Source organism: Phycodurus eques, chromosome 14 (genome assembly GCF_024500275.1).
Source record: "Phycodurus eques isolate BA_2022a chromosome 14, UOR_Pequ_1.1, whole genome shotgun sequence".
In the NCBI taxonomy this organism is placed as follows: Eukaryota; Metazoa; Chordata; class Actinopteri; order Syngnathiformes; family Syngnathidae; genus Phycodurus; species Phycodurus eques.
The window spans coordinates 3,661,458-3,684,628 of NC_084538.1; the positions used below are offsets into that span (position 1 = coordinate 3,661,458).

Consider the following 23,171-nt stretch of genomic DNA (forward strand, 5'->3'; position numbering starts at 1 on the left):
AGTCATAAAATATTGACTTTTGCTGGTATTATTATGACTCTACACTCACAAAAAAATAGTGATTTTTTTTTTCCTCATCGCATTCATCTTCATTTTTGTAAAAATGTCCGTGTTATTGTATGTAATTTCAAGCTTTTTTTTTCTCACCATGTTTTGAATTCGTTTCATGTAGCATTCTGACTTTTTGCTTGTAATATTTGTGATTTTTTTATGGAACATTCATTCATTGTGGTTTGTCATCTGACGCGATATTGTCTAAATTGCGCACGCGTGTCATTAGGTCAACATGGTGTCATGTTTTGCACATGCGGCACACGCACATACATTTTCGCATACATATTGTGTATTTTGCCTTTATTGTCATTTACAAATGATTTCGTTACAATTCTTAATTTGAAATATTCAGACTTTTCTCATCACATTTTGACTTTATTTCACGTAAGTTGTTTTTTTTTTCTTGTAATATTGCAGCACCATTCCTAACTTAATGACACATTTTATTTGGAATCGCCACACTTTTTTTCTGATCATATTTCGACGGAAAAAAAAAACAGATATTGTTGAACTTTTTCCTGTCACCTTTCAACTTTATTCCACGTTAACGTTCCGCCCCCCCCCCCCCCCGCGCCCCTTGTCCTATTATGAGTCCATTCTCGCGAAATGACGACTTTTGCTGCAATTGTTTAATCTCGTCCAAAATTACAGTCATTGCACATGTTGACGCACGCTCAGAATCTACGATTAGCTTCCCCCCCCCCCTGCCCCCCTCCCCCTTCTCTCCCTCTCTCCCTCTCTCTCTCTCTCTCTCTCTCTCTCTCTCTCTCTCTCTCTCTCTCTCTCTCTCTCTGTGTGTGTGTAAGGCGGAGCATCCTCCACACCAGACAGTGATGGACGAGCAGCAGCAGGTCGCAATAAAACACACATCCTCCTCCTCCTCCTCCTGGTCCTGAGGTGGCTTCTCTGCAGTCGCATCCCGGTCCGGGTGGTCCTCCTTTTGAGGTGATTCCAGACTGCCGCATGCAGGGTAAGGGGGGGCGGAGGGCGTTGGGAGAGCAAATGGCCAGGAAAAGAGGCGACGGATGGGAGGATGCTCAATGACTGAACGAGCAGCCGCTTGTTTGCAGGTGAGTGTGTTTCATGCTAAATTTGAAGACGAACAAAAACCCAAAACAATTCGATACTCTAAATATGCATGATCATCACGGGGGGTCCTGTATAACCTTGAGAATCACATGACCACCCGACGGGCAAGACTCTCGGGCAGACGCGCATTTACATAATGGCACACACACACGCACACACACACGCACACACACATACGCACAATGATTTCATTCCTATCGGAACATGTTGTCCCAGTGACAAGCACCTTTGCCGCACATCTCCAATTGTCCACGAGAATGTGCGGTATGGGCGGTGATTTTAAGGGGCGCACACAGGGGGGCAAAATGGGCGAGAATATAATAGCAAAAGATGTGAGGAACATACTGATCCATGACTTGACTGCTGAGGAGCTTCTCAAATGTCGCCAGAGAAATAACGTGCCAACTCACTGCTGGCGAGCAGAAAAAAAGCGCAAAGATGAAATTAGCAATAAAAAATGAGCGCAATGCATGAAAAGATGTGTATCTACATCGGTATCCTTTTTCTCTTTTTTTTTTTTTACATTTAATTAAGTTATTAAGTTTTTTGGTTTTTTTTACATGTTACGTGGGAGACATTGATGAACTTTTAAGCCTCAGAAAAGTACATGAATAGTAATTTTAATTTAATTTCAAACAGTTATTTTACTATGTACAAATATTTTTCTATTTGGTAAAAACAGCTTGAATTTCTATTACTGTTTTTTTTTACATTTTATTGAAGTTATCAGTATTTTTTGCAAATGTCATTCTATAAAAAGTATTGTAGTAGACAATAATTGTAGTAAAATATAGATTTTTTTTAATTTTGGTCACATTTTTCTTTTTTACAATTTGTTGAAATGGCATCATGTGTATAATGTGTAATTACAAATTGTAGTACTTTTTTAAAATTATTTCAGTTAAAGAACAAAAAGAATGAACTTAATTTTAATATGCCTTTGTTTTATTTTATTCAATTACAATTATTTCCGTGCCTCACAGAACGATTTTTATTTTATAGAATTAAAATGATTTGAGTGCATTACATGAACTTTTTACTTTGGTATCTTATTTGAAACTTAAATAGTGGTAAATAATGAATTAAAATGTATTTATTTTGATTTTGATTTTCTTATTACAGTTTTTAGTGCTTTTTAAATCAAATGATTGTAGTAGATTGATTTGTTTGACGCTTTTGACTTTTTTTTCCATAGTTTTGATTTTGAAAATTTGAATTGTATTTCATTAAAATTGTCGTATACAGCTCACGCTTTATTCCATTTGTTTGGTCATTTCCCCCCGGAATATGTGTCCCAGTTGTTGTTGTTGCGACTATTAAAGTAAGTTTACGTTTCGATAGTCCCGTTTTTATTTGTCAGTGTTCGAATTTAATTGGAAGATTTTTATGATGACAATTCGATTTGTTCGCAAAGTGGGTGGGAGAACCCCCTGCGGTACTTCTTGACCTAAGTTACCAGATGCGGTTCCCAGACGTACCGCCCAAAACGTGTCTTTGCCACCTGGCGAGATAAGCGCTTACGTAAGACTCATTGGCAACACGTCGTCTCCCACATCAAGGAGAAGCATAAAAAGCTTCAAGCTTCAATTCCTGATGAGTTACGGCTCTTCTTATCAGAGCGGCTGGAGCTCGGACTCCCTTCCAGAACACTTCGGAGGCCGAGGCGCCAACTCTACCCGTCGATTATTATCATGTGTCATGAAATATAGAAATGTCAAACGCGCGTCACACAGGGGGAGGATTGAGACAGGTTGGATTAAATATGTATGGCTAACGGGTCTCGCGGGTCGTCCACGACGTTGTGTGAATCCACGGTTACGTTCCGAGGAGGCACTCGACGAATTTGTGCCCATCCAGCCTGCCTCGGATCTTACGTAATGCGGAGACAATTGTTCGCATTCCGGTACAATCTTGAAATGCGGTCGCGCCGCAATGTTGTGTGCATTCGTGTTTTGGTGCTAGAAGCCAAGGGGGGCACCAAGTTAGTGACCCCTGCGACTGACGGGTCTCCATGTTTACAGTATATGGCAGGGAATATAAATACGCGTTTGCTCGTTTGTTTGTCGTTCTTTTCCCTTGGAGCAATCCAACTTTCTCCCAAAGATATGAATTTGTTCTCATAACATTGATGAAGTTTTCGTCGAAAATCTGCAACCTTTGAATTCCCACGGCATTTATGTCCATCAGGTTTGTCCTCTGCCGACGTCCACGATGGAGTCCACCCACCTCCTGGGCGGGGCTAAGAAGCGGGTAAAGATCCACCCTCACACGGTCACGGCCAAGTATGTGACGCAGACCCCCTACTCCCCGCAACCCGGCGTACACACGCACTTCCCCCAGCCCGGCGACGAGGGCTACGATGACGCGCCGTCCTTCGAGGACTTCGGCTCTTTCCTGGAGGAGACGTCGGACAGGAAGCGGCTGACGGAGGCCAAGAGGTGGCCGCTCGCTCTGTTCGGCTCCAAAGACAAAGACGAGGCCGCCGCCGCCCCGAGACCTCCGGCCGGCGGGAGCGGCGACAGCGGCGAAGGGGGAGCTCGGGCGGCCAAGGGTCCCGGGAAAGGGGTCGGGGAGCAGCTGGCCAGCTTCGGGGAGGCCTCGGTGTCGGCGTCGCGGCTCACCTGGGTGGGGCTTCTGGGGGCGGCGCTGGCTAACGGCTGTGCGATCGTCCTGACTCGGACGGCCTCGGAACGCTTTGGCCTGGGCCCCCTCTTTCTCCTCCTGTTTCGGTCCGTGTTGCAGCTCCTGTCCGTGGCCGTGCCGCTGTACAAGGGGGAGAACCCTTTTGGACCGGAAGGCTACCGCCTCCGTCTGCTGTGTTACGGAGTGGCCTACTCGCTGTCCCTGTGCTGCGGTTACTCCTCGCTGTCCTTCGCCTCCCCCGAGGACGCCGCCCCCGCCTGGCGCCTGGCCACCACGGCGCTGTCGGCCACCCTGGCCTTCCTGTTGCTGGAGGAGCGTCTGGGCTCGGCAGACGGCATCACCCTTGCGGCAGGACTGTGCGGTTTGGGGGTTCTGCTGCTTCCTAGGGCAGATGAGAGCAATTCCGATTCACCTGCAGACCCCGTGGTATTCTGGAGGGGAGCATTTGGGTGGTCCCTGTCAGCGCTGGCGGGGCTGTGGATGGCCCTGGCCCTGGTGGGGTACCGGTCGCTGAAGGAGAGAATTGGCGTGGCTACGGCTCTGTTCACAGTGAGCTGGACAAGCTGCGTGCTTACCCCGGCCTCGTTGGCCCTGCTCCAGGAGGCCTGGTCCTGGCCGGCCGGTGCTTCCGACTGGGGACCGCTCGTGGGCTCGGTAGCCTGTTCGACCGCCGCCTTCTTGGGGATGACGCACGGCCTCACCCGCATCCACCCGGCACTGGTGTCGGCGAGCCAGGGCCTGGAGGCGCCCCTGGCCACGGCGGCCCACCTTGCCATGGTGCAGCTGGCCCCCAGCGCCCCCGAGGTGGTCGGGAACGCCATGGTGGTCCTGAGTGTCGGCTGGTTGGTGACCATGAAGCTGTTGCCCTCTCGCGGGGCCGGCCGGCGTCACCGGGAGGAATACGAGGAGATTCTAGACTCACCCATTAAATGAGAAACTTTCGCTCTAACATGTAAAGTTTTATTACCCCCGCCAAGCACAACGTTAGATTCAGGAGATTGGTTAGTTTGTTAGTCATTTGTCAGCTCTGGAAAAAAAGAACTTTGCAATTTTCCAGGTAATTTGTCGAGGGGTGGTGCACAGGCCACGGGAAAACACTCCTAAATCCTGCTCCTATCCCTAGCCCTAATCCTTACCCAAATCCAATTACCCTAAAACCTATCCACTGACCCTCACCCTCGAACCGTAACCCTAAATGTATCCCTAACCACCTAATCCGAACCCTTAGTCCTAACTCTGGTCCCATAACGCTAAACCCTAGCCCGAAACCCTTTCCCCGAACCCCGAATTGTAACCCTAAACGAATCCTGCCCAAAACCCTAACCCCAGAATCCCCTAACCTTAGCCCTGAACCCAACATTTAAAGCTAAACCCTAATTGTGATTCCTAACCCGAAAACCCTAAAACCTTTCTCCCTAACACCCTAATCCTCCTCACTTCTAAATTTTGCCGAGACCCAAACACTAACTCCTAACCCTAAAACCTGTCCTCTAACCCCCTATTCCTAACCCCAACCTCAACCCAAAAACCCCTACCCGAACCTTTTAGTGATACTTTCGCCCATCAGTGACTAAGGTCTCCCTTTGTAACACATAAATGTCATCCAGGAGGTAGCCTGCCAACTTCTAACAAACAAAAACATGGCAATCCAAATTTCCCCCCCACTTTTTTTTTTTTGCACCGTTTGGCCTTGGCAAAGGTCTTTGAGTGCCATTCTCGTCTCATTTGTGCAAGCCTTATTCTCAATCTTTTTCGGGGGGGAGAGAGTGATAAAACAAAAAGTACCAACGTGGTGTCGTCTATTCATGTTGTGACAATAAAATTTCGCTGACGAACAAACGGCTCGACTCTTTAAGTTGGTATCGATCACGATTCCTGAAGGGGAGGTATGTATCAATGAGGCTATTGGCTTCACTTCACTTCGCGCTCGCCTGCCAAGGATCGATGCCGTCCATTCCGTGGATGGTATTTGGCAACCGCATAGTGGCGAAACAACAGTGAAGGCTAAAGAAGCGAGGGGGGAAAAGGAAGACAAAAGTGGCCGTCACTGCCACAGACTGAAGTCAGCTGGCGGATCCAAACAGAAACCGTGCGGGATGCAGTGATTCATGACATGGCATGACTGCATACTGCGTCTTAAGGAATATGCTGGAAGAAGAACACAACTTTCAGAGTTGTGACAATATAAACAGAAACAGTGCGGGATGTAGTGATTCACCACATGGAATTAATGCATCCTGCACTCTTTCTGTTTAGTTTCAATGCCGGAAGAAGCGAATCACTTGCAGAGTCGTGAAACCAAACAGAAACGGTGCACAATGCAGCGATTCTGTGTCATTAATCACTCCAGTCGGCACCATTGCTGTTTCATCACACAAAATAAATGCATCTTGCACAGTGAGGAATGTGCACGCTATTTGCAGCGCAGCGAAAGCAAACAGAAAGGGTGCGGAATGCAGTGATTCTGTGTGATGAATGACTGCATCCTGCACCATTTCTATTTGGTTTGTGTACCTGTTCCGGCATTTCCCCGAACACTACCCACATGCTTTGGTATTCATTCTTGTCAAACCAAACGGAAATGGTGCAGGATGCAGTGATTCCTGACACAGAATCTCTGTGTCCTGCACCGTTTCGGTTTTGTTTCACTATTCTGCAAGCACTGTACGTCTTCCAGCAATTCCCAAATCGTTAGGCACCTGCTTTTGTATTTGCGCTCATTATCAGCACACCTCTCTCGCGCCGTATACAGTTAAAGTGCGCCACAAAGCCTACACATTCAGCGTCTCATTAGTTGTGACATTTGCGAGGATAAAAAGAACACAGGGGACAACCATCTAGTTATTGAAGAATGGGGTCACGTGACGTTATCATGCTACGTCGTGAGTCAAATTGACCCATTTTATAAGCTAAAAAAGGAAAATGTGAAAACAAACAAGCTTACAAATAATGTCAAACTGTTAAGATGTTACGTATTGTGTAATGTATTCATTTTGTGTTGCTTCTTCTAATTTTATTTTTTGATGACTAAACATGCAGCGGGTCATGTTGACCCGTGAACAATTTTGTTGTAGCAGAGAAACAAACGTAACAGGAGGGTTAAGGCCTAATCAAGATCACATTCCTTTTTCTTTTTTCTTTTTTTTTTTCTTTTTTATTTTTTTTTGCTTGCCCAAAAATAAATACAGCGAGGTAGACATAAAAGGAGTCCACTTGTCTGTGTGCTTTCACATTCAAATGAAAACAAATTCAATTCATTCATTTTGAAGTTGCGAAATACATTTTTACTGACATTTCACGACAACAATGAATCAATGTTATATTTATTCAGCTTCTTTTGTATTTAAAAAAAAAACCAATACATTTGATGACACACGTCAAAAAATAACAGCACTGAAAATCTAAAATAAGCCACTTACCACTTTTACATTTTTTTTCTATTAGTTAAACATGACAAAAGATTCAGTCAAGATCAACTTTATTTATTTATTTATTTTGTTTTTGATGTACAATTTAAAAGATGATATGCGTGTATGTGCGTGCGTGTGTGTGTGTGTGTGTGTGTGTGTATGTAGGTGTGTGTGTTATTAAGGTAGTGTTGTAGTTATTATTATTACGTTATTACTAGTTATTAAGGTTATTAAGGTAGTGATGAATATATTATTTTTTCTTTTTGAAAAAATAAGAAAAAAACTACAGAAAACTAATATAAATCACAACTAGAGCTGTCATCTCTTTATAGACTCGGTTAACCTATTGATAGGTTAACATCTATCCTTAAACTGCATATCTTGGTACTGAGTGTACGGTATAAATTTGAGACAAACCAAATAGCCTTTGCTAAGCGGTTAGCATTAGCGATTAGCATTAGCGCGCAAGCAAATGCCATTTTAGGTCAAGAAAAAGCAAACTACTATTCAGATATATGTATATTACACATCTAATAGTGTCTGAAAAATAATGGACAGGGCCAAAATTGCTCTGAGCGACGCAAATTGTTTTCGGGCGGCGCAAATACGCTTTTATTTGTTTGTCATTGCCTGGAGGCAGACATTTTTGCGTCGACCAATTTTTGTGGTCGACGTCGCCGGGTTAGCCGATTTTTTTTTTTTTTTTCAAAGCCCTAATCACAACCAATACATTAGGATAATAATTTGTACATTTTAAAGATGATATTAAATTCTAATAATTACAATTAAAACATCAGAATTAATAATAATAATAATGATATCATTATACTGAGTATGAAATCAAAACATGTGTATATATAAACATATATTTATATCTATATAATCACATTTAAATTATTACATTTATTAAAATATATATATATATATTTACACATTTGACACATTGAAATGCGTTTTTTTTTTTTTTTTTTTTTTTTTTTTATGTGGCCCATCTGTGTTTTTAAAAAAATCAAATGTGGCCCTGGAGCCGAAAGGTTTGCCCACCCATGGACTGGACCGAAGCGTGCACGGTCTGTGCACAATTCGTTGCGACTTAAAAAGGACTGTGTGGGCAGAGGGAGGACACATTTACACAAGGCTCATGGCTTTCTTTTAATGACTTCTTTATTGCTTCAACTGCATCCAGACTAAAAAAAAACAAACAAACAAACAAATAATAATAATAATAATAAAAAAAAAAAAAAGTTCAAAGAGGGAAAAAAATCCTCAATAATCCAAATGTGCAAATATATAATGATATGAAAAGTCTACACACCCTTGTTCAATTGCCATTTTTTTCTGTTATAAAAAATGAGACCATGGTTAATGACTTCAAAAGGTTTTCCACTATGAATGTGAACAACAACCTGTATACTTGTAATTGGAAAAAAAGTGGAAGGGAAGGGGACGTAAAACTAAACAGAGCGTGAGAAAATCTTATTCCACAAGTGTGCACACCCTCGTGTAACTATTCCAATAATCTTCAAACTCGTGTTAAAAGGGAGCCAGCACAAAGCTGCCACCATTTAAAGTGCATCTGATTAACGTCAAATCAAGTTCAGATGTTTTAGTAGGCTTTTCCTGATATATATATATATATATATATATATATATATTTATTTATTTATTTATTTATTTTTAACTTTTTAATAAAACCTGAAATGTTTTCTGCTGACACTGGCTGGTATTTGGAAATGATCACAATTTCATTGCGTATTTAATGCCTCGGAATAATGAAATCCCTGTGAAGCTGCGGAAGGTTTCTGCGGACCATGGCTTATGTTGTAAGATGTGATGACAAAAATGGCAGGAAAAGCCTACTAGAACAGTTGAATTTTATTGCTGTATTATGACTCAAATTTAATATGAGTTTCATTTGATTGGTTAATTCTGAACACATCTACATCCCAATGTATAAGAGGGTGTGCACACTTGTGCAACCACATCATCTGGGTTGTTTCTTTTTACTGCCCCTCTCGAAAAGATTAGTCCCCCCCCCAAGTGTGTTGTACAGTTGATAGATCATGGATTTTTCACGGTCTCATTTTTGAATATTACAAAAACCAAGCATTTGAAGAAGGGTGTGTAGACTTTTTATATCCACTCTTACGACAGCGTTCCATCTGGTGTGGGCCTCTCACGAGTCTCCTCTGTCTTTCCTCAGCGTGCCGGCCTGCTGGATGACTCGGCTGAGCTGCACGTGGAGCCGCTGTAGCTCGGTCGCTATGGCAACCAGCGCCTTCTCTACGCTGTCGGCAGGCGGCGACGTCACTTCCTGCGCTACTTCCTGTTCTTTAAGAGCGGACGGCGAGGGTTTGGAATGATTGTTGGACTGGAGGGTGGCGTTGAACCTCCTCTCCCTCGCCTCGCCCTCCTCCCGGAGCTCCAGCAGATCCTGGTGAAGCATCTTGAGGGCGGCCTGCCAGGGCGGGCACTGGCGGGACGACCCCCGGGCCAGGTGATCCAGCTGCGCCCTGAGGGACGCCGTGGCCCCGCAGCACGACTCCGAGGACTCCAGCAGCATGTTCTGCCTCATGTGAGAGTTCTCCAGGGCGATGAAGAGCTTGTCCCATCGGGAGAGCTCGGCGGACTGGCACGACGGTTGCGGCTGCGCGGAATCGCCTGAGGAGCGCAAACGTCAAGAGCTCGTTAAAGCAAAAACACTCAAAGATCAGTTCCAGGTCAACGTCAACAGCATAAAGTAGAGGTTCTCAAACCCGTGAGAAAATGTTCCGAGGACCCCATCATAATCCCAACGCCAGTATTGCTTGCGCATGTAAAAGGGAAAAAGAAAATGTGCCTGAAAAAAAGTTTACTGTTTGTCTTCGATGGAATGGGAATGTATTGAACTGAAGAGTTAAATATAACTGAACTGTACTCAGGTCGTGATTGTTTCATGTACCACTAGGAGGAGCGCACGTACTACCCTTTGACGATCACTGAGTCAGAAAAATTCCAAATTGAAAAAAATATACATTTAAAAGACTTAAATCAGGAATGCGTGAAAAATAAACTACATTTAGTTGTTATGAGGACTTAAAAATACAATTACATAGGAAAAGTTAAAAAAAATACGTATAAGAGTAAAAATAAATAAATATGAATACAATGATAACAAATAGTAAGCATCTATTGTTTTATGAATTTAAATTTTGTGCCCATGGTGACACGCTTCTCAACACATTGATTAGACTGTGCTAAGTGAAATAGTCTGCATTAAAGCAATTCATGACCCCAGATAGTCTTTTCTCTGTATATCCCCTTTACATAAACCCTGTATCCGATATCATTTCAAAATGACATTTTCCTTATTTTTATTGGCATTTTAAGCAAACAAATGCCACAATAATATTCATAATAACAATGGATTTTAAAAAGTCACTTTAATTCGGTATTTTTCCAGGGTATGAAAAATTTGGGGCTGAAGTTGAATTGTATTTTAATATAGGGGAACTAGAAAAAAAAATGAACAAAATAAATATAATATAAACAATTATCATATGTAAATAAAGAAATAAAATACACAAACATTAATAACAACATCAATTCATAAAAGGAAAATATAAATACTTAAAGATGGTAAATGAAAAAAATAACAGATATTTATCTATACAATGTAATATATTTTTCTGTCCAAAACATTTACATTATTATTCTAAAAATATATTTGCAGAGATAAAGGCCTTCTTCCAAATAAACAGACATCAGGCATCCTCTGCAGTGGAGTAAATAAAGCCTCCTGGCCGCTAAATGGAGAAAGACGGTTTTATGATGGCAGGTGAGTGTTAAAGATGATTCTGATGATTCTGATTCGGATTCGGATTCGGATTAAAAGAAGGCCACAACGAGTGCCTGAAGTGGCATTTGTGGCCACTGGTCAGTTTTGCTGCTTTTGAATGGCAAAACCCAACGGAAAAAAAAAACAAAAAACAAAACGTCAAGGTACCTTCACGTTGCTCTCGGGACAACTCGTTGTCGTAAACGTCCGCATAGTCCACCTGGTTGAGGTGCGGCGACGCGGCCACGCATCCCATCATGCACAGCACTCCCCACACCCTCAGCACCCCCCATACTCTCAGCGTGCCCATTTTTTGGGGGTCCAAAAGGTAGTCAAAGAAGCACCTGGCTTCTGCTAGACGCTGTAAAAAGTGCTCGCTGTGAGCCCACTGAGGCCGCCTTATAAACTCAGCCGGAGGGAGGAGGGAGGAGTAAGTCGGACGGGGCGGGGGGTGGGGGGGGGGGGTGGTTGACGGAATGTTAAGAGGGGTGGGGGCGGGGGGGGGGGGGGGCTGTGTGAGTAATGCAACAGTGGAGGTAATGTGTCAAGAGTCCAATTTGGAGAAGGAAATTGGGGTATTGTAAAGGGGAGGGGGTAGGGCACCATGAGCCGAGAACAGAATAGAATTCATCTTTGGAGGCTACATCATGAAAGGCATTTTTTTTAAAGGGGGCATATTATGGAGAATTGACTTTTCGCTGTCTTCTACAGCAAAGGGTCCTCGGTTTACGACAGTCCCGACATCCGGGGTTTGGAAAGAATACAAGAAGGGACGTTCACTCACTGTCGCATTTCCTGTTTTTAATTCAACTGCTTCATATTTACGGCCTCCAAGTGATTTTCATATAATGACCACTATTATGACGTGAGTAGTGTGTCAGGAGCTCACCAGGAGCAAGAAGTGGAAGGTTTCAGACTGGTCAAATCAGTCTCCAGACTTAAACTCAATAGAGCATGTGTTTTACCAGCTAGAGAATAGACTTGTGTGGAGTATTTCTTTTCGTACAAATATTCATCAGGTGAAAAAAGTGGAAGGTTTTAGAGTGGCCCAGTCAATCTCCAGATTTAAATCCTATAGAGCATGAATTTGACCTGATAAAGACTTGACAAAGGGAGTATCCATTTTCATACAAATATTTACTTGAATTATGACTTTACGACTGTTAAAAATTCAGCAGGGGGAACATTTTCATATAAATATTTACTGGAACTATGACTTTACTGCTGCATTAATAGCTCATCAACCTGACGTTTTCCCACTGGTCAAGTCAATCCCCAGACTTAAACCCTGCAACAAATATTCTTCCACAAAGCGGCTTCAACCTGTTCATTGCCACTACCAGTTAGAGTTGACACAGCCACACGGGCTAACAATTGAAATAACACAAAAATAAAATACATGAACGCCAGCCGGGTGTTTCAAACAATTTGAAGCTGTGAGACTGTTTTGAAGTGAACAATCGGACTTCCAAGAGGACAACCTTGACAATTCCCGGTTGCGGAATGCAGGATGAGAAGGCGTGGGCCTTTTGCGACTTTGACATTGGGACCAATAGGGATGTCGTTTTATTTGACCTCGCGTGACCGTGTTATTGTCGCAGATGTGGTTTGGGGCCCCCCAGGGAAAAAAAAGCTGTGACACTCAGCATCCTGTGCGGACGTCGCTGGAGTCCGTCGAGGTGTTCAGCACGGGAAGAGGAACGAGACAACAACATTAAAGCACATCAGCACAATTTTTTTGCATGATTCCACAGAGCAAGGCGCCTCCCCCCCCCAATGTATTCCAAAAAAAAAATGCAAAAATCTCTTTATTTTAACTTTTGGATTGAGAAAAATAGAATAATAAGTACACTCAATGTAAATGTATATAAAATACTTTCTTTTTTGTAACCTTTTGTAACCTTGTTTGTTGAATAATTCGAGGGAAAAGAAGTAAATAAAATGAGTTTGAAAAAATTGTAAAAGTGAAAACACACACCATAACACTATAAATCAGTATGAAGGGAAAGAAATCAATGAATTGGATGTGACTATCAACCTTTTTTTGGGGGGTAAATTAAATGTAAACATCAACACATTTTGTTATTTACAAAACAAAACAAAAACAAAAATCACCTCTTTGCTTTGGGGATAAGAAAGGAAAAAGAAACAAATTAGATGTAAAAATCTACACATTTTGTGAGTTTTGATAAAGAATAACTTGATTAATATTTTAATCAGGGAAAAAAAACAAATGCAAGGGAAAATTTAAAAAAGTTAAACATATAATTTTACAGTCATTGAATATACATATTTTTTTTATTTGAGTTTTTTTAATCTGAAAAACAACAAAAATAATTTTGTGTGTCAGAAAAAAACAAAAGTATGAAACAAATTGAATTTAAATATGTCAAAATATTTGTTATTTTTTAATATGAGGGTAAAACTTTGTTTTTTTTTTGGATGAACAAATAAAATAAAAATGTGTCGTTAACAATATATGGTTACTGCCCAATGAAAATTTGTGTGAATAAATAAATATAGAAAACGCAAATATATATATATATATATATATATATATATATATATATATATATATATATATATACAATTTGGTATTTCAAACATACTAAAGAGAAAAGAAACTTGGGAAGTTTTGCCAATTTTTATTTTTAAGAAGTAGCAAAAAAATACTTTGGAAATATACTTTTTAAAATGTAATTTCTCCACGTTACTTATACGCGCTGGACAAAAAAAATATTATACAACACTTTTGTTTTTGCGCCCATTTTCAGGAGCTGAACTCAAAGATCTGGGACCGTTTTGTCTGTACACAAAAGAACGACAGTATCCCTCTCAATTCTCAAACATCGTTCCAAATCGGTTTTTGGTGAGCACTTCTCCTTTGCCACGATAATAAAACACGAGTGAAAATGTGTATTGTGTTCCAATAAAAAGAGCTGACAACATTTTTTTTTTTTTACCCTGGACCCCCTGAAAAAGCGGCCCGGGAGCAGTTTGGGGACAGCACACACCCTTTATTAGCAGCCCCACCCGGAAACCACATCTGCACGACAACATAAAACGCGTAGAAAACAAAAAGAAGGTGCCGAGATCACGAGCAGGCCACCGCGTCAGGGGAACCCGAAGGTGGGGTGAAATGATGAAAGCGCTGTTCCTCAAATAAACTTCCCCAAGCATTCCCTTGCGGCGGGCTTGTGACGTAGCCTGACGCGCAGGCCAAAGCTTTGTGTCGTAACTTGGCTGAGTTGAAAACAAATAAATAAAGAAACAAAAGAGCATCAAATACAACGGAGAACGGAGCAAGCATGTTTAAAGCTAAATCTCAACAATTACGCTATATGAGCTACTGAGAACTAGAGTGGGCTAACTCCATTTTGAAAGTTTCATGGCCGCCGACTATTGGCTGCCAATCAAAGTCTAGATTTACGGTCTTCTATATTATGAAATATATATCTATTTTATAGCATAATCATTTTGACTGTTCAGCCCGTTACTACTGGCTTCATTGGTTTTAGGAAGAAAAAATATATATATGCTGTGTACTGTGTACTTGCCTAAAAAGAAGGCAAACTATCGGTGCTGCACTCACCAAAAGATACACGATTGATGCGCGATCCTCAAAAGACAAACAATTGATGTTGCGCTTTTCTAAAACGAATTCCTATTATTGATGTTGTACTTTCTTACAAAGAAGATGAACTATCAATGTTGCACTTTCCTAAAAACGAGAAGATTTAAGCTGCAAGGTATGATGGGGATTTACAAATATATAACAAAAAGTAAGAGTTTGTTTCCCCCTGCTTAATTCATTTATTTACATTTTCAGAATATTCTTTTGTCAACTTTCCAAGGGGTCGATTTTACCCGTGACATAACAGGAGGGTTGAATATCCTCCTTCAATTTCTTCCCAACAACAAATTTCCATGTGTGCTTGAAGCTGTTGTCTAAGCAGGAATATTTTGTATTATTTCATGTCATATTGTTCTTCTGTCTTTCATCGGGAGAATTTACTGCTAACAGTTTGCCTTTTTATTTGATTTTTGTCTTCGAATGTGTCCCCGTTTACACAACAGATAAGCGGTGGAATATTTTTGCATCCTGTTCCCTCGCTGTACCCGATTGTGAACCAAGGTACGTTCTGAACCGCTGATTTACGGCCTTACGAGCAAACTACTAATCTTACAAAAGTACACCATTAATACTTTGCTGACACCAGATCGACGACAGCAGTTAGGAGGAAGAGGACGTACCTTGTGACACCTGAGCTTTCGTTTTTTTTTTTTTGCATCTAGCCCCCCAAAACTGACGAGAACGCACCATTTTCCTCATTTTGCAGGATGTGCCCCGGTGGGAAGTCATTAATCATACGACAATATTTTTCTGTAATTCACTCATCACAAGACATTTTATTCTTATCTCCTGTAGCTGTTGGATAATGGAAAGACTTGGAAAACATGTTTTTATACATATATATATATATATATATATATATATATATAAAAAGGGAAAGTAGCCAGCCACGAGGGACAATTCAATTGGAGATTATTGTATTTTTTCAGTACAATAAAAAACAGTCATGCTGTTAATATAAAGCATATGATTCAATAGAGGCCAGTGGTTTACAAGAAGATGAAATATCCTCTTAGAAAAAAAGTCTTTTTTCTGATGAACACTTAGGCCTACTATGCTACCGCATTTTCTTATTGGCCATTAGAGTGATCCTTGGAGAGCCAAGTATCTTTTTAGCAGGTACTTGACGTAAAATGTTTGACAACCACTGCATTAGTGAACCAGTGCATTGGATTATATTTCTTTAACTATCAGGCAAATTCTCAAACTCAATTATTTTTAGTCTTTTTTGTCGCTCTCCCAATGTTCTGAACTCCTGTTTCCACGGCAGGTGTCAAACGGTAAAGAATTTAGGTCTTGCGCCACAGATTTTCATTTGACAGACTTCCCGTAGCTGACGTCACAATTTCCCCCGTTCTTCAAACAGGAAACTAGTCAAGTGTGACTCAATAGCGCCACTGCAGGTTTAAAACAAGTATGACACTTTTTTTTTTTTTTTTTTAATCCATAGCTTCAAGACAATTCATCAACAAGCAAATTCCACACAATTAATTCATTGCTAATGTTATCATTGTCAGTGTTGACGCTGACAGACAGTTAGTTAGCGAGTTAGCATGTCACGCTAATGACGTCACTGTTTGCTGCTATTTGTGTTCGCGGAGTCGAATAACTGATTAAATAAAAACCTAATTTGTGTTTGCTTATTAATGTTAACTCATAAACAGCCCTTCTAGAACTGCTGCATTTAAGCAATATTACACCTGTGGTCGTAATGTTGCACTGTAACATGACCGAACGTGTGATATTGCGAAATTCAACATCCTCTAGAAACTGTTGGGACAATTTGCAAAAAAAAAAATGTATTTAAAAAAAATAATAATAATAAAATAAAATACACTTTGGGGGCTCCACATCACTGTTTGCATATTTATTTCCACATTAAACACATGCCAGCTCAGCGGTGACATCAGCTACATTGTGCCACTTACTGGCAGCGCACAGGCACACGCAGGCCTTCAGTCCTTTACATGATGATGTCATCAACTACATCATGTATGCGTTTCCATATATGCCCCCTCTCCATTACATACTACACAACATGGCCTCTACGAGGGGAAAATGAACAACATCTGGATGTGGAAACTGGAACCCATTTGACCTACTGGGACCACTGAGGGCGTGGCAGCGTGTCGAAGTTTATGTAATGATCCGATTTCACCTTATTCAACTTCCAAACCACATGAGCAGACACACGCACACAAACGCACACGCAGCGGTGTCGAACGTACAGCCCAATTGGGCCCGTGGGGATAGAGAACACATTAACTGGAGTTTGTCGAGAAAACTAATTGTTGTTGCTAATTTTGTCCACTGGAGGTCGCACTGACAAACACTTATATGAGCACTTACCACTTAAATGATAGCTTACAATGCGAGGAATGTACTGGTCCGGCCCGTTTGAGATCAAATTGAGGTGAATGTAGCCCCTAAACTAAAATGAGTTTGACACGCCTGACCTACGCAATACAACGCAAGGATCTAAAGCATCCCGCTCGTTGCTAGCTACGAACGGTGCGCGCTGTACTGCATGTGACCCACGAGCCGTCGTTTGTCCATCCCTGATCAATTTAGTCTTCACAGACCCGTCCGGACAGGTTAAAAACCTGGACTGGAAGAGATTCGTGAGATGGCGGCGTCCTAATCAGTTGGGAGACGTCGGCTCACAAGATGGAGGATGTTCTTGTTCTGCTCTTGTACCGGCGTGATCAGGCTCCTGGTTGTTGTTGTTACCGCTCGCTCCCGTCGTCCAAGATTCTTGGTCAAATTCCGGAAGGTGGTGGACGACGACGGCGGAGGCGGCAGAGACTCGATTTTGCGCTGCACAAGGCTGCTTATTACGAGGCGCTCCGTTGCTGACCGACGTTTGCCACTTGTTAGAGCACAACACCGCCGGAATGCTGCGAGGACAATTAAAATAAACATTAAATGAAACAATGATCAAAAGAAAATGATGAAAGATGTTTTGTTTTTTATTCAAACAAAATTGCATCGCAGTGACGAGATGCAAACCTTGCCAGCTGTTTCTGGAGCTCCAGAGCGTGTTGCTTGCACTGAGCGTAGTAACATGTCTGCGCGTCCACAAAGTCGCTCAGGCTCTGCATGTGCTTGTCCTGACACAAAAAAACAACAACAACAACACAAACGACCCACACATCACTAACAGACCACAAAACGGCGTATCCGGGCAACACGTCTTCGTCGTTCAAAACACTCGCTCGGAAGATTCACTGTCCTGGTGAGGTGAAAATATCATTTCCAAAACAGTGTGCGTACATACGCGTGTGTTGCTAAGTTCTCCCAGAAGCTGTCTTGTGACTTCCGACTGGCGATGGAACAAAGACTCACAGATCCTCAGCTCCATCTCCGCCTAAAAACCGAGACGTTACAAGAACGGCGCATCAGGAAAGGATTTTGAGGGGGGGGAAATTTATTGATTCTATTATCGAACAAGGCTGTCAGATAAGAAAAAGTGTCGATCGCGTGTGTGGATCCTACTCGCTCACCTGAGAGATCTCCTGCGCCCACATCTGATTGGACGAGAGTAAAGATGACACGTTGACTTTGACATGGAGCGGATTTGTACCTACTCACCTTCATCCAGCGAACACGCATGAATCTGAATACGTAGGACACGTGAGAAGAGAAGTAGTCGTCCGCCATCGGGTTTGCGTTCAGCTTCTGAAGCGACGATTGGGGAGGGGTTCCGACATTAAGCGACCTTAAGATTTTGTACGCCTTCGTAAGGTGTTTTGTGTTACATGAGAGAAATGCAGCAATGCAACTCACAAGCAATGAAGCAAACAGCCAGAGGAAATGGTGAGAGAAATGGAGTTACACAGTGGCTGTACGCGTATAGAAGCTAACACGCACGCGCTGTACACTTTGAACTGGAGGTGTCAAGTTATTACATCTCCCTATCAGAACACAGGCTGGAATTTCACAAGAAAATAATCTAATCACACTAAAGCGCCAGCAGAGGGAGGCAAAGCAACACAATCGCAACCCAACTCACACGGGACGTGACCATAGTGAAAGACTCGTTTTGATTCCAATCCGAAAATTCAGATTTGGTGATTGATTTTTCAGGCCCAATCAAATCCCAATTCGAATCGACGACTCGTGCACAGCCGCTTTCATCCTCTATGTGCATTTTGCTGCTTCTCCCATGTGGCTGATCTGTATGAATGACGTGGTTGTGTGTGTGCGTGTGTGTGTATTAGTCTTTTATTTTTATTTTGTATTATTTTTACAGCTTTAATGTTTTAAGATAGGAAGGTTTTTTTTTTTTACTGCAAAGAAATAGCACACACTCAAAAATCACACAATATGGCAAATCGTGAGTGATATGAATATTAAAAAACCCAATGCAGTGAATCCGCAATAGGTGAACGGCGATAGAGCGAGGGAACCCCGTAGTACAAAACTAGATAGATAGATAAATAAAAAGAGGACCAGAGGAGAGCTGGGATCCTTTGCAGCGTTACTATGAATCCCACTGGAGTTCTGGGCAGGACGTGCCCCGCTGCAATATGATTGGCCGCATCACTGTAAAGGCATGATGCAGATGGCGTGTCCTGCCTACAAATCAAGTGGGATTCATAACGCGCAGCTGCAACCATGACCTTGGCTAACTTGTTACTTTGCTCTGGGGTCTGGAACGTGCACGCGCTGCTTCGCCTCATTTGGAAAAGAGGAAGAGAAAAAAATGTAAAATTAAATTAAATAAAAAAAATAAAATAAAAAAAAAAAAAGAGTTCCACGTGTTCTGAACAGAACAGAACTCGTGGACCGAACCGAAAGAGTCAACCCAAACCATTTGGACAGTTTTCGAAAACCGTTCCACCCTTACTTGGAACTCTGGAATTTTGAAAATGGTGCATTTTTGTGTTGCTGACGTGACCAATTAATGGATTGCGGTGTAGTGTGTTGTCTATTTAGTACCTTTTGCATCTTTTGACAACAGAATGGTGAACAATGGCGTCGTCGCAAAGTGTCCTGTTTGGTGTCAAAACTCACCCTGGACTCTCGTTCGGCCTCGTGAGCTCTCCTCAGTCTGCTCTTGGCTATGTCCAAGTCCAGACGCTTGTTCAGCAACATCCTGCGCTCCTCCTAAACTTTACAACTCATGGATTACACTTGTGATCCAAAGCGGGGTCCACACATACTGATTATCAGGACGAATTTCAGCATTTTCCCTCGCTTGCGATCAAAGTCTGCAAAGTCACTTTACTGTCCACATAAAGTGTTTTCATATCAAACAGCCAACCACTCCTTTTGAAGCCAATATCTCCTGCCACTCCCTTGAAGATACACGCCCATGGTGAATGTCTCCCTCTTGTGAGTCACCACTCGTGTGGGATCACTCTTATTTAAAAATGGGTTCAAGATGTTCAAAGTGGGTATGTGTGGAACCCGCTTTAAAATAAACCCAAATGATGCCGCCCGAGTCTTGGTACCTGCATAGTTCTATATTCACACTCGCCGAAGCGCCGCAAAGGGTTGAGGAAATGGATGTTGGCGCTTTGGGAAAACTTCCTCTGGGCCTCTCCGAGCTGCTTCTGAGCCTCGCCGCACCTCAGCAGTGACGTTCCTGAACACAACAATACATTCCTATCACGATGATGACAAAAGTGAATTATTCGGATGGTGACGGTGCGCTCACCATACGGGCTGCTGGCTCCCATCTCCAGCCCGGCCTGAATCATCTGGTCTCCCAGGAGCTCTTGAGCGCGAGGTCGAGCCAGAGGTGGCCAGTCCAAACGCTCGTACAGTCGCTCCTCCAGACGCGCCGCTGCTCGGCACGAAACAAAAAGTAGAGACGTCCCTCGCTATATCGCAGTTCACACCTGACAACATTTCGTGAGTCACTGAAGCATTTGAAATACATTTCTCGTGCCTTCTTCAAGCGTTGCGAGACCCCGAGGCCTTCTTCCATAGACTTCGGAAAGGGCTCCTTGTTCACCTGATCTCACACCATGTGATTTCCCCCCCCCCCTCACGGGGTGACATCATGTCGAAGGTCTATGGAACAAGGCCTTGAAGAATGCAAGTACAGAATGTGAGTACCCTGCGACCAGTCCAGCCTAAAATCAGATAGACTCCAGCTGACCTGAGACCTAGAAAGAACAAGCGGAAGAGAAAATGGATGGATGAATAGTCAGCGTTATAGACCTTCCATTCACCTGTGCTGGGCTGCAACATGGCCTCCGTCTGTGAGACGATAAGGTCCGTCCAGGTCTTGGTGGCGTCCACCTGGGTCAGGAGCTCCTCCAGGTCGGGGTCCAAGTTGGTCTTGTCCACCTGGCCAAGACTCTCCCCCGTGTACTGAAACGCAAAGGACGCCACACCAGCTACGTTAATATGCCATTACTAGCATACGCTTGCCATTTTGCATAATCCTTACATACTGTTGACATCCAATTTGACCCATTTTGACATTTGACAGCAAGAGAAATATCCTAAATGTCAATTCTTTCACCTTGAAATTTGATGACTTTTCATAAAGTCACCCAAAATACAGCAAAATAAACATATTTAAAAATGTCATTCGTTTGTGTTCACTGAGGCTGTTCCGGTTCGAATTTGTTCCTTTTACTAGTATCTCATAAAACGGAAAAAACGCTTCCCAAGTTCCCACAGAAACAGGAACCTGTAGGTCTTGGAAGGAACTCGAAATAGAGTAAAACAGCGTATGAATGTATGATAGATGTTTTTATACAAAAAAAAAAAGGTGTTTTCGACAATTATGACGATATATCATTATATTGGGTTAAAATGAACAAACTGACATTAGCAACATTTTTTTTCGGCATCTTTGTTTACCTGGACAGCCCGGTTGATAAACTGGCCAGCGTCCACGGCCAACCGCGTCAAATCCATGTCGACGTCGTCAAGGTCGAGAGCAGTGTGGTACTCGGTTTCCGAGCGGAGCCCAAGTGTCCTCTGTCCCCGGGAACCCAGCTAGGTGAGCCGGGCGAGCGACCGTCGCCCTCCCGCTGACCCCGCCATGTTTGTTTGGGTCAAGATTATCTAGTGTCCAAACGACCAAGATGACGTCGTCGTGTTGTTTTTGTCCATTAAACCTTCAGTTTCCTTTAGGTTAGGTCGCTATAGAAATGGTGACAAATAAACACATTGATGAAGGGAAATGTTTCATAATTAAATTTAAAGCGTTTTGTCCGTTCGATAGACGTTTCTAAGAGCAAATAGATGATTTATTAAAATCGATGCGTGCAGTTTCCGGTATGGACTGCCAAAATAAAATATAAAACGGAAGTATTCCTTAAAACACTTTAAGAGGATATGGAAAACTGACAGAAAAACAGACTTACCGCAAACTGTAAAGGCTGCCTTCATTGTTTAATAAGTCAAACAATTATTTATTTATTATTATTATTATTCACTCGATATATCACACACACTGAATCATATGGATAGGTTTTAAAAACTTTGTTGTGAAGTTAGGGGCAGCAAAGTGAACAAGAGGTATAGAACATCTGTCTCACAGGTCTGAGGCTTTGGGATTTTTTTATTGGAATGTATTATTATATTATACAATAAAAGATGTAAACTTGAACCTAAACTATCAAACACGTGATTTTCAAATCAGAAACATCATAAGCAACTTGGCTCCAACATATTTGTCTCATATACATATTACAACTGGATATATATCTTTGTAACTTAGGTGCCAAATATACATGTCAATGTCGTTACAGCAAGTTGTTGCCACTTTTGCAAATAGTTGAGGCTGATTTTTTATTTTTGTAAATTCTTCTCTCTGTAATTCTGTGTGTCCCGTTTTATGGGGAATAAAATAGTATACAATTGCTTTGAAGTGAGGTGTGTAAAGTTTTATTTATTTATTTTTTAAACTTTGACATGAAAGATTCCATTCTAGTCTATCAGAGAGTTTCAGAGAACTGTCCGCACACCATTGGCTTCAAGATGATCAACCAATCAAAAGAAGCACTCCGTCTTTTATTCATTGTCCTTAGTCGTGGTGAGATGGATTTAATTTTGTTCCTGTTTCATTAAATGTGACTTTCTCTTATAAAGTAAATGTAATTGTGTTAACTTACACCACTCCCTGGGTTAAGGTTAGTAGCTGTGGTCATGTTTGCGTAAGGACCTTTTGTTCCAGGTAATGGGGGGGGGGGGGGGGGGGATAAACAGCCTAACAACAGGAGCAACAGCAAGACGCGCGCGCACTGTACCGCGATGGTCAGCTCCAACGAGGGTCGCTGGTCGCAAACGTGGCAACCCTGAGCCCGCCGTGAGTTGCATTCTTTCAAGAAAACATGAGCGATGAGACAAAGTATTGATCTTTAATGGGATTCAAATGAAAAAATTGCGCATCATTATACAATATTATAACAACACACAAATTGTGTTCGCTTGTTGTTGTTTCATTCTGAATTGTGTGTGCCAGGGGAGCTGGTTGAACGTCTCAATGTGGGCCACAGCTTCGCGAGTCAATTGGCACCCAAAACGGTACTAGGCCACACACCCCACAAATCAGGCT

The 23,171-nt window shown here is 42.3% G+C and overlaps 3 protein-coding genes across 3 annotated transcripts; 1 reads left to right on the forward strand and 2 right to left on the reverse strand.

Annotated features, from left to right (window-relative positions):
* Positions 1 to 875: 875 nt before the first annotated feature.
* Positions 876 to 5,625, forward strand: slc35g2a (solute carrier family 35 member G2a). Its single transcript, XM_061696454.1, has 2 exons — positions 876 to 1,124; positions 3,331 to 5,625. Exons 1-2 carry the CDS (start codon positions 1,080 to 1,082, stop codon positions 4,717 to 4,719), a joined length of 1,434 nt encoding a protein of 477 aa, XP_061552438.1. The 5' UTR covers positions 876 to 1,079; the 3' UTR covers positions 4,720 to 5,625.
* Positions 5,626 to 8,466: 2,841 nt separating this feature from the next.
* On the reverse strand, positions 8,467 to 11,365 carry LOC133412947 (pentraxin-related protein PTX3-like). Its single transcript, XM_061696744.1, has 2 exons — positions 11,182 to 11,365; positions 8,467 to 9,857 (listed from the first exon to the last, which is right to left on the reverse strand). The coding sequence occupies exons 1-2, from the start codon at positions 11,321 to 11,323 to the stop codon at positions 9,373 to 9,375; spliced, it is 627 nt and encodes a 208-aa protein (XP_061552728.1). The 5' UTR covers positions 11,324 to 11,365; the 3' UTR covers positions 8,467 to 9,372.
* Positions 11,366 to 15,429: 4,064 nt separating this feature from the next.
* LOC133413077 (endophilin-B1-like) lies at positions 15,430 to 21,884 on the reverse strand. The gene is made up of 10 exons (XM_061696983.1): positions 21,470 to 21,884; positions 20,830 to 20,971; positions 20,310 to 20,438; positions 20,104 to 20,237; positions 19,664 to 19,756; positions 18,239 to 18,325; positions 18,151 to 18,174; positions 17,925 to 18,014; positions 17,657 to 17,757; positions 15,430 to 17,544 (listed from the first exon to the last, which is right to left on the reverse strand). The coding sequence occupies exons 1-10, from the start codon at positions 21,524 to 21,526 to the stop codon at positions 17,289 to 17,291; spliced, it is 1,113 nt and encodes a 370-aa protein (XP_061552967.1). The 5' UTR covers positions 21,527 to 21,884; the 3' UTR covers positions 15,430 to 17,288.
* Between the last annotated feature and the right edge of the window lie 1,287 nt (positions 21,885 to 23,171).

What these genes read in the sequence shown, in the direction of transcription:
- slc35g2a (XM_061696454.1), top strand. Translation starts at nt 1,080, where the DNA reads ATGGGAGGATGCTCAATGACTGAACGAGCAGCCGCTTGTTTGCAG. An exon ending in GAGCAGCCGCTTGTTTGCAG is followed by an intron (nt 1,125 to 3,330) that starts GTGAGTGTGTTT and finishes TATGTCCATCAG; the next exon opens with GTTTGTCCTCTGCCGACGTC.
- LOC133412947 (XM_061696744.1), bottom strand. Translation starts at nt 11,323, where the DNA reads ATGGGCACGCTGAGAGTATGGGGGGTGCTGAGGGTGTGGGGAGTGCTG. An exon ending in GTCCCGAGAGCAACGTGAAG is followed by an intron (nt 9,858 to 11,181) that starts GTACCTTGACGT and finishes TGCGCTCCTCAG; the next exon opens with GCGATTCCGCGCAGCCGCAA.
- LOC133413077 (XM_061696983.1), bottom strand. Translation starts at nt 21,526, where the DNA reads ATGGATTTGACGCGGTTGGCCGTGGACGCTGGCCAGTTTATCAACCGG. An exon ending in TTATCAACCGGGCTGTCCAG is followed by an intron (nt 20,972 to 21,469) that starts GTAAACAAAGAT and finishes TTTGCGTTTCAG; the next exon opens with TACACGGGGGAGAGTCTTGG. An exon ending in GGGAGCCAGCAGCCCGTATG is followed by an intron (nt 20,238 to 20,309) that starts GTGAGCGCACCG and finishes TGTTGTGTTCAG; the next exon opens with GAACGTCACTGCTGAGGTGC.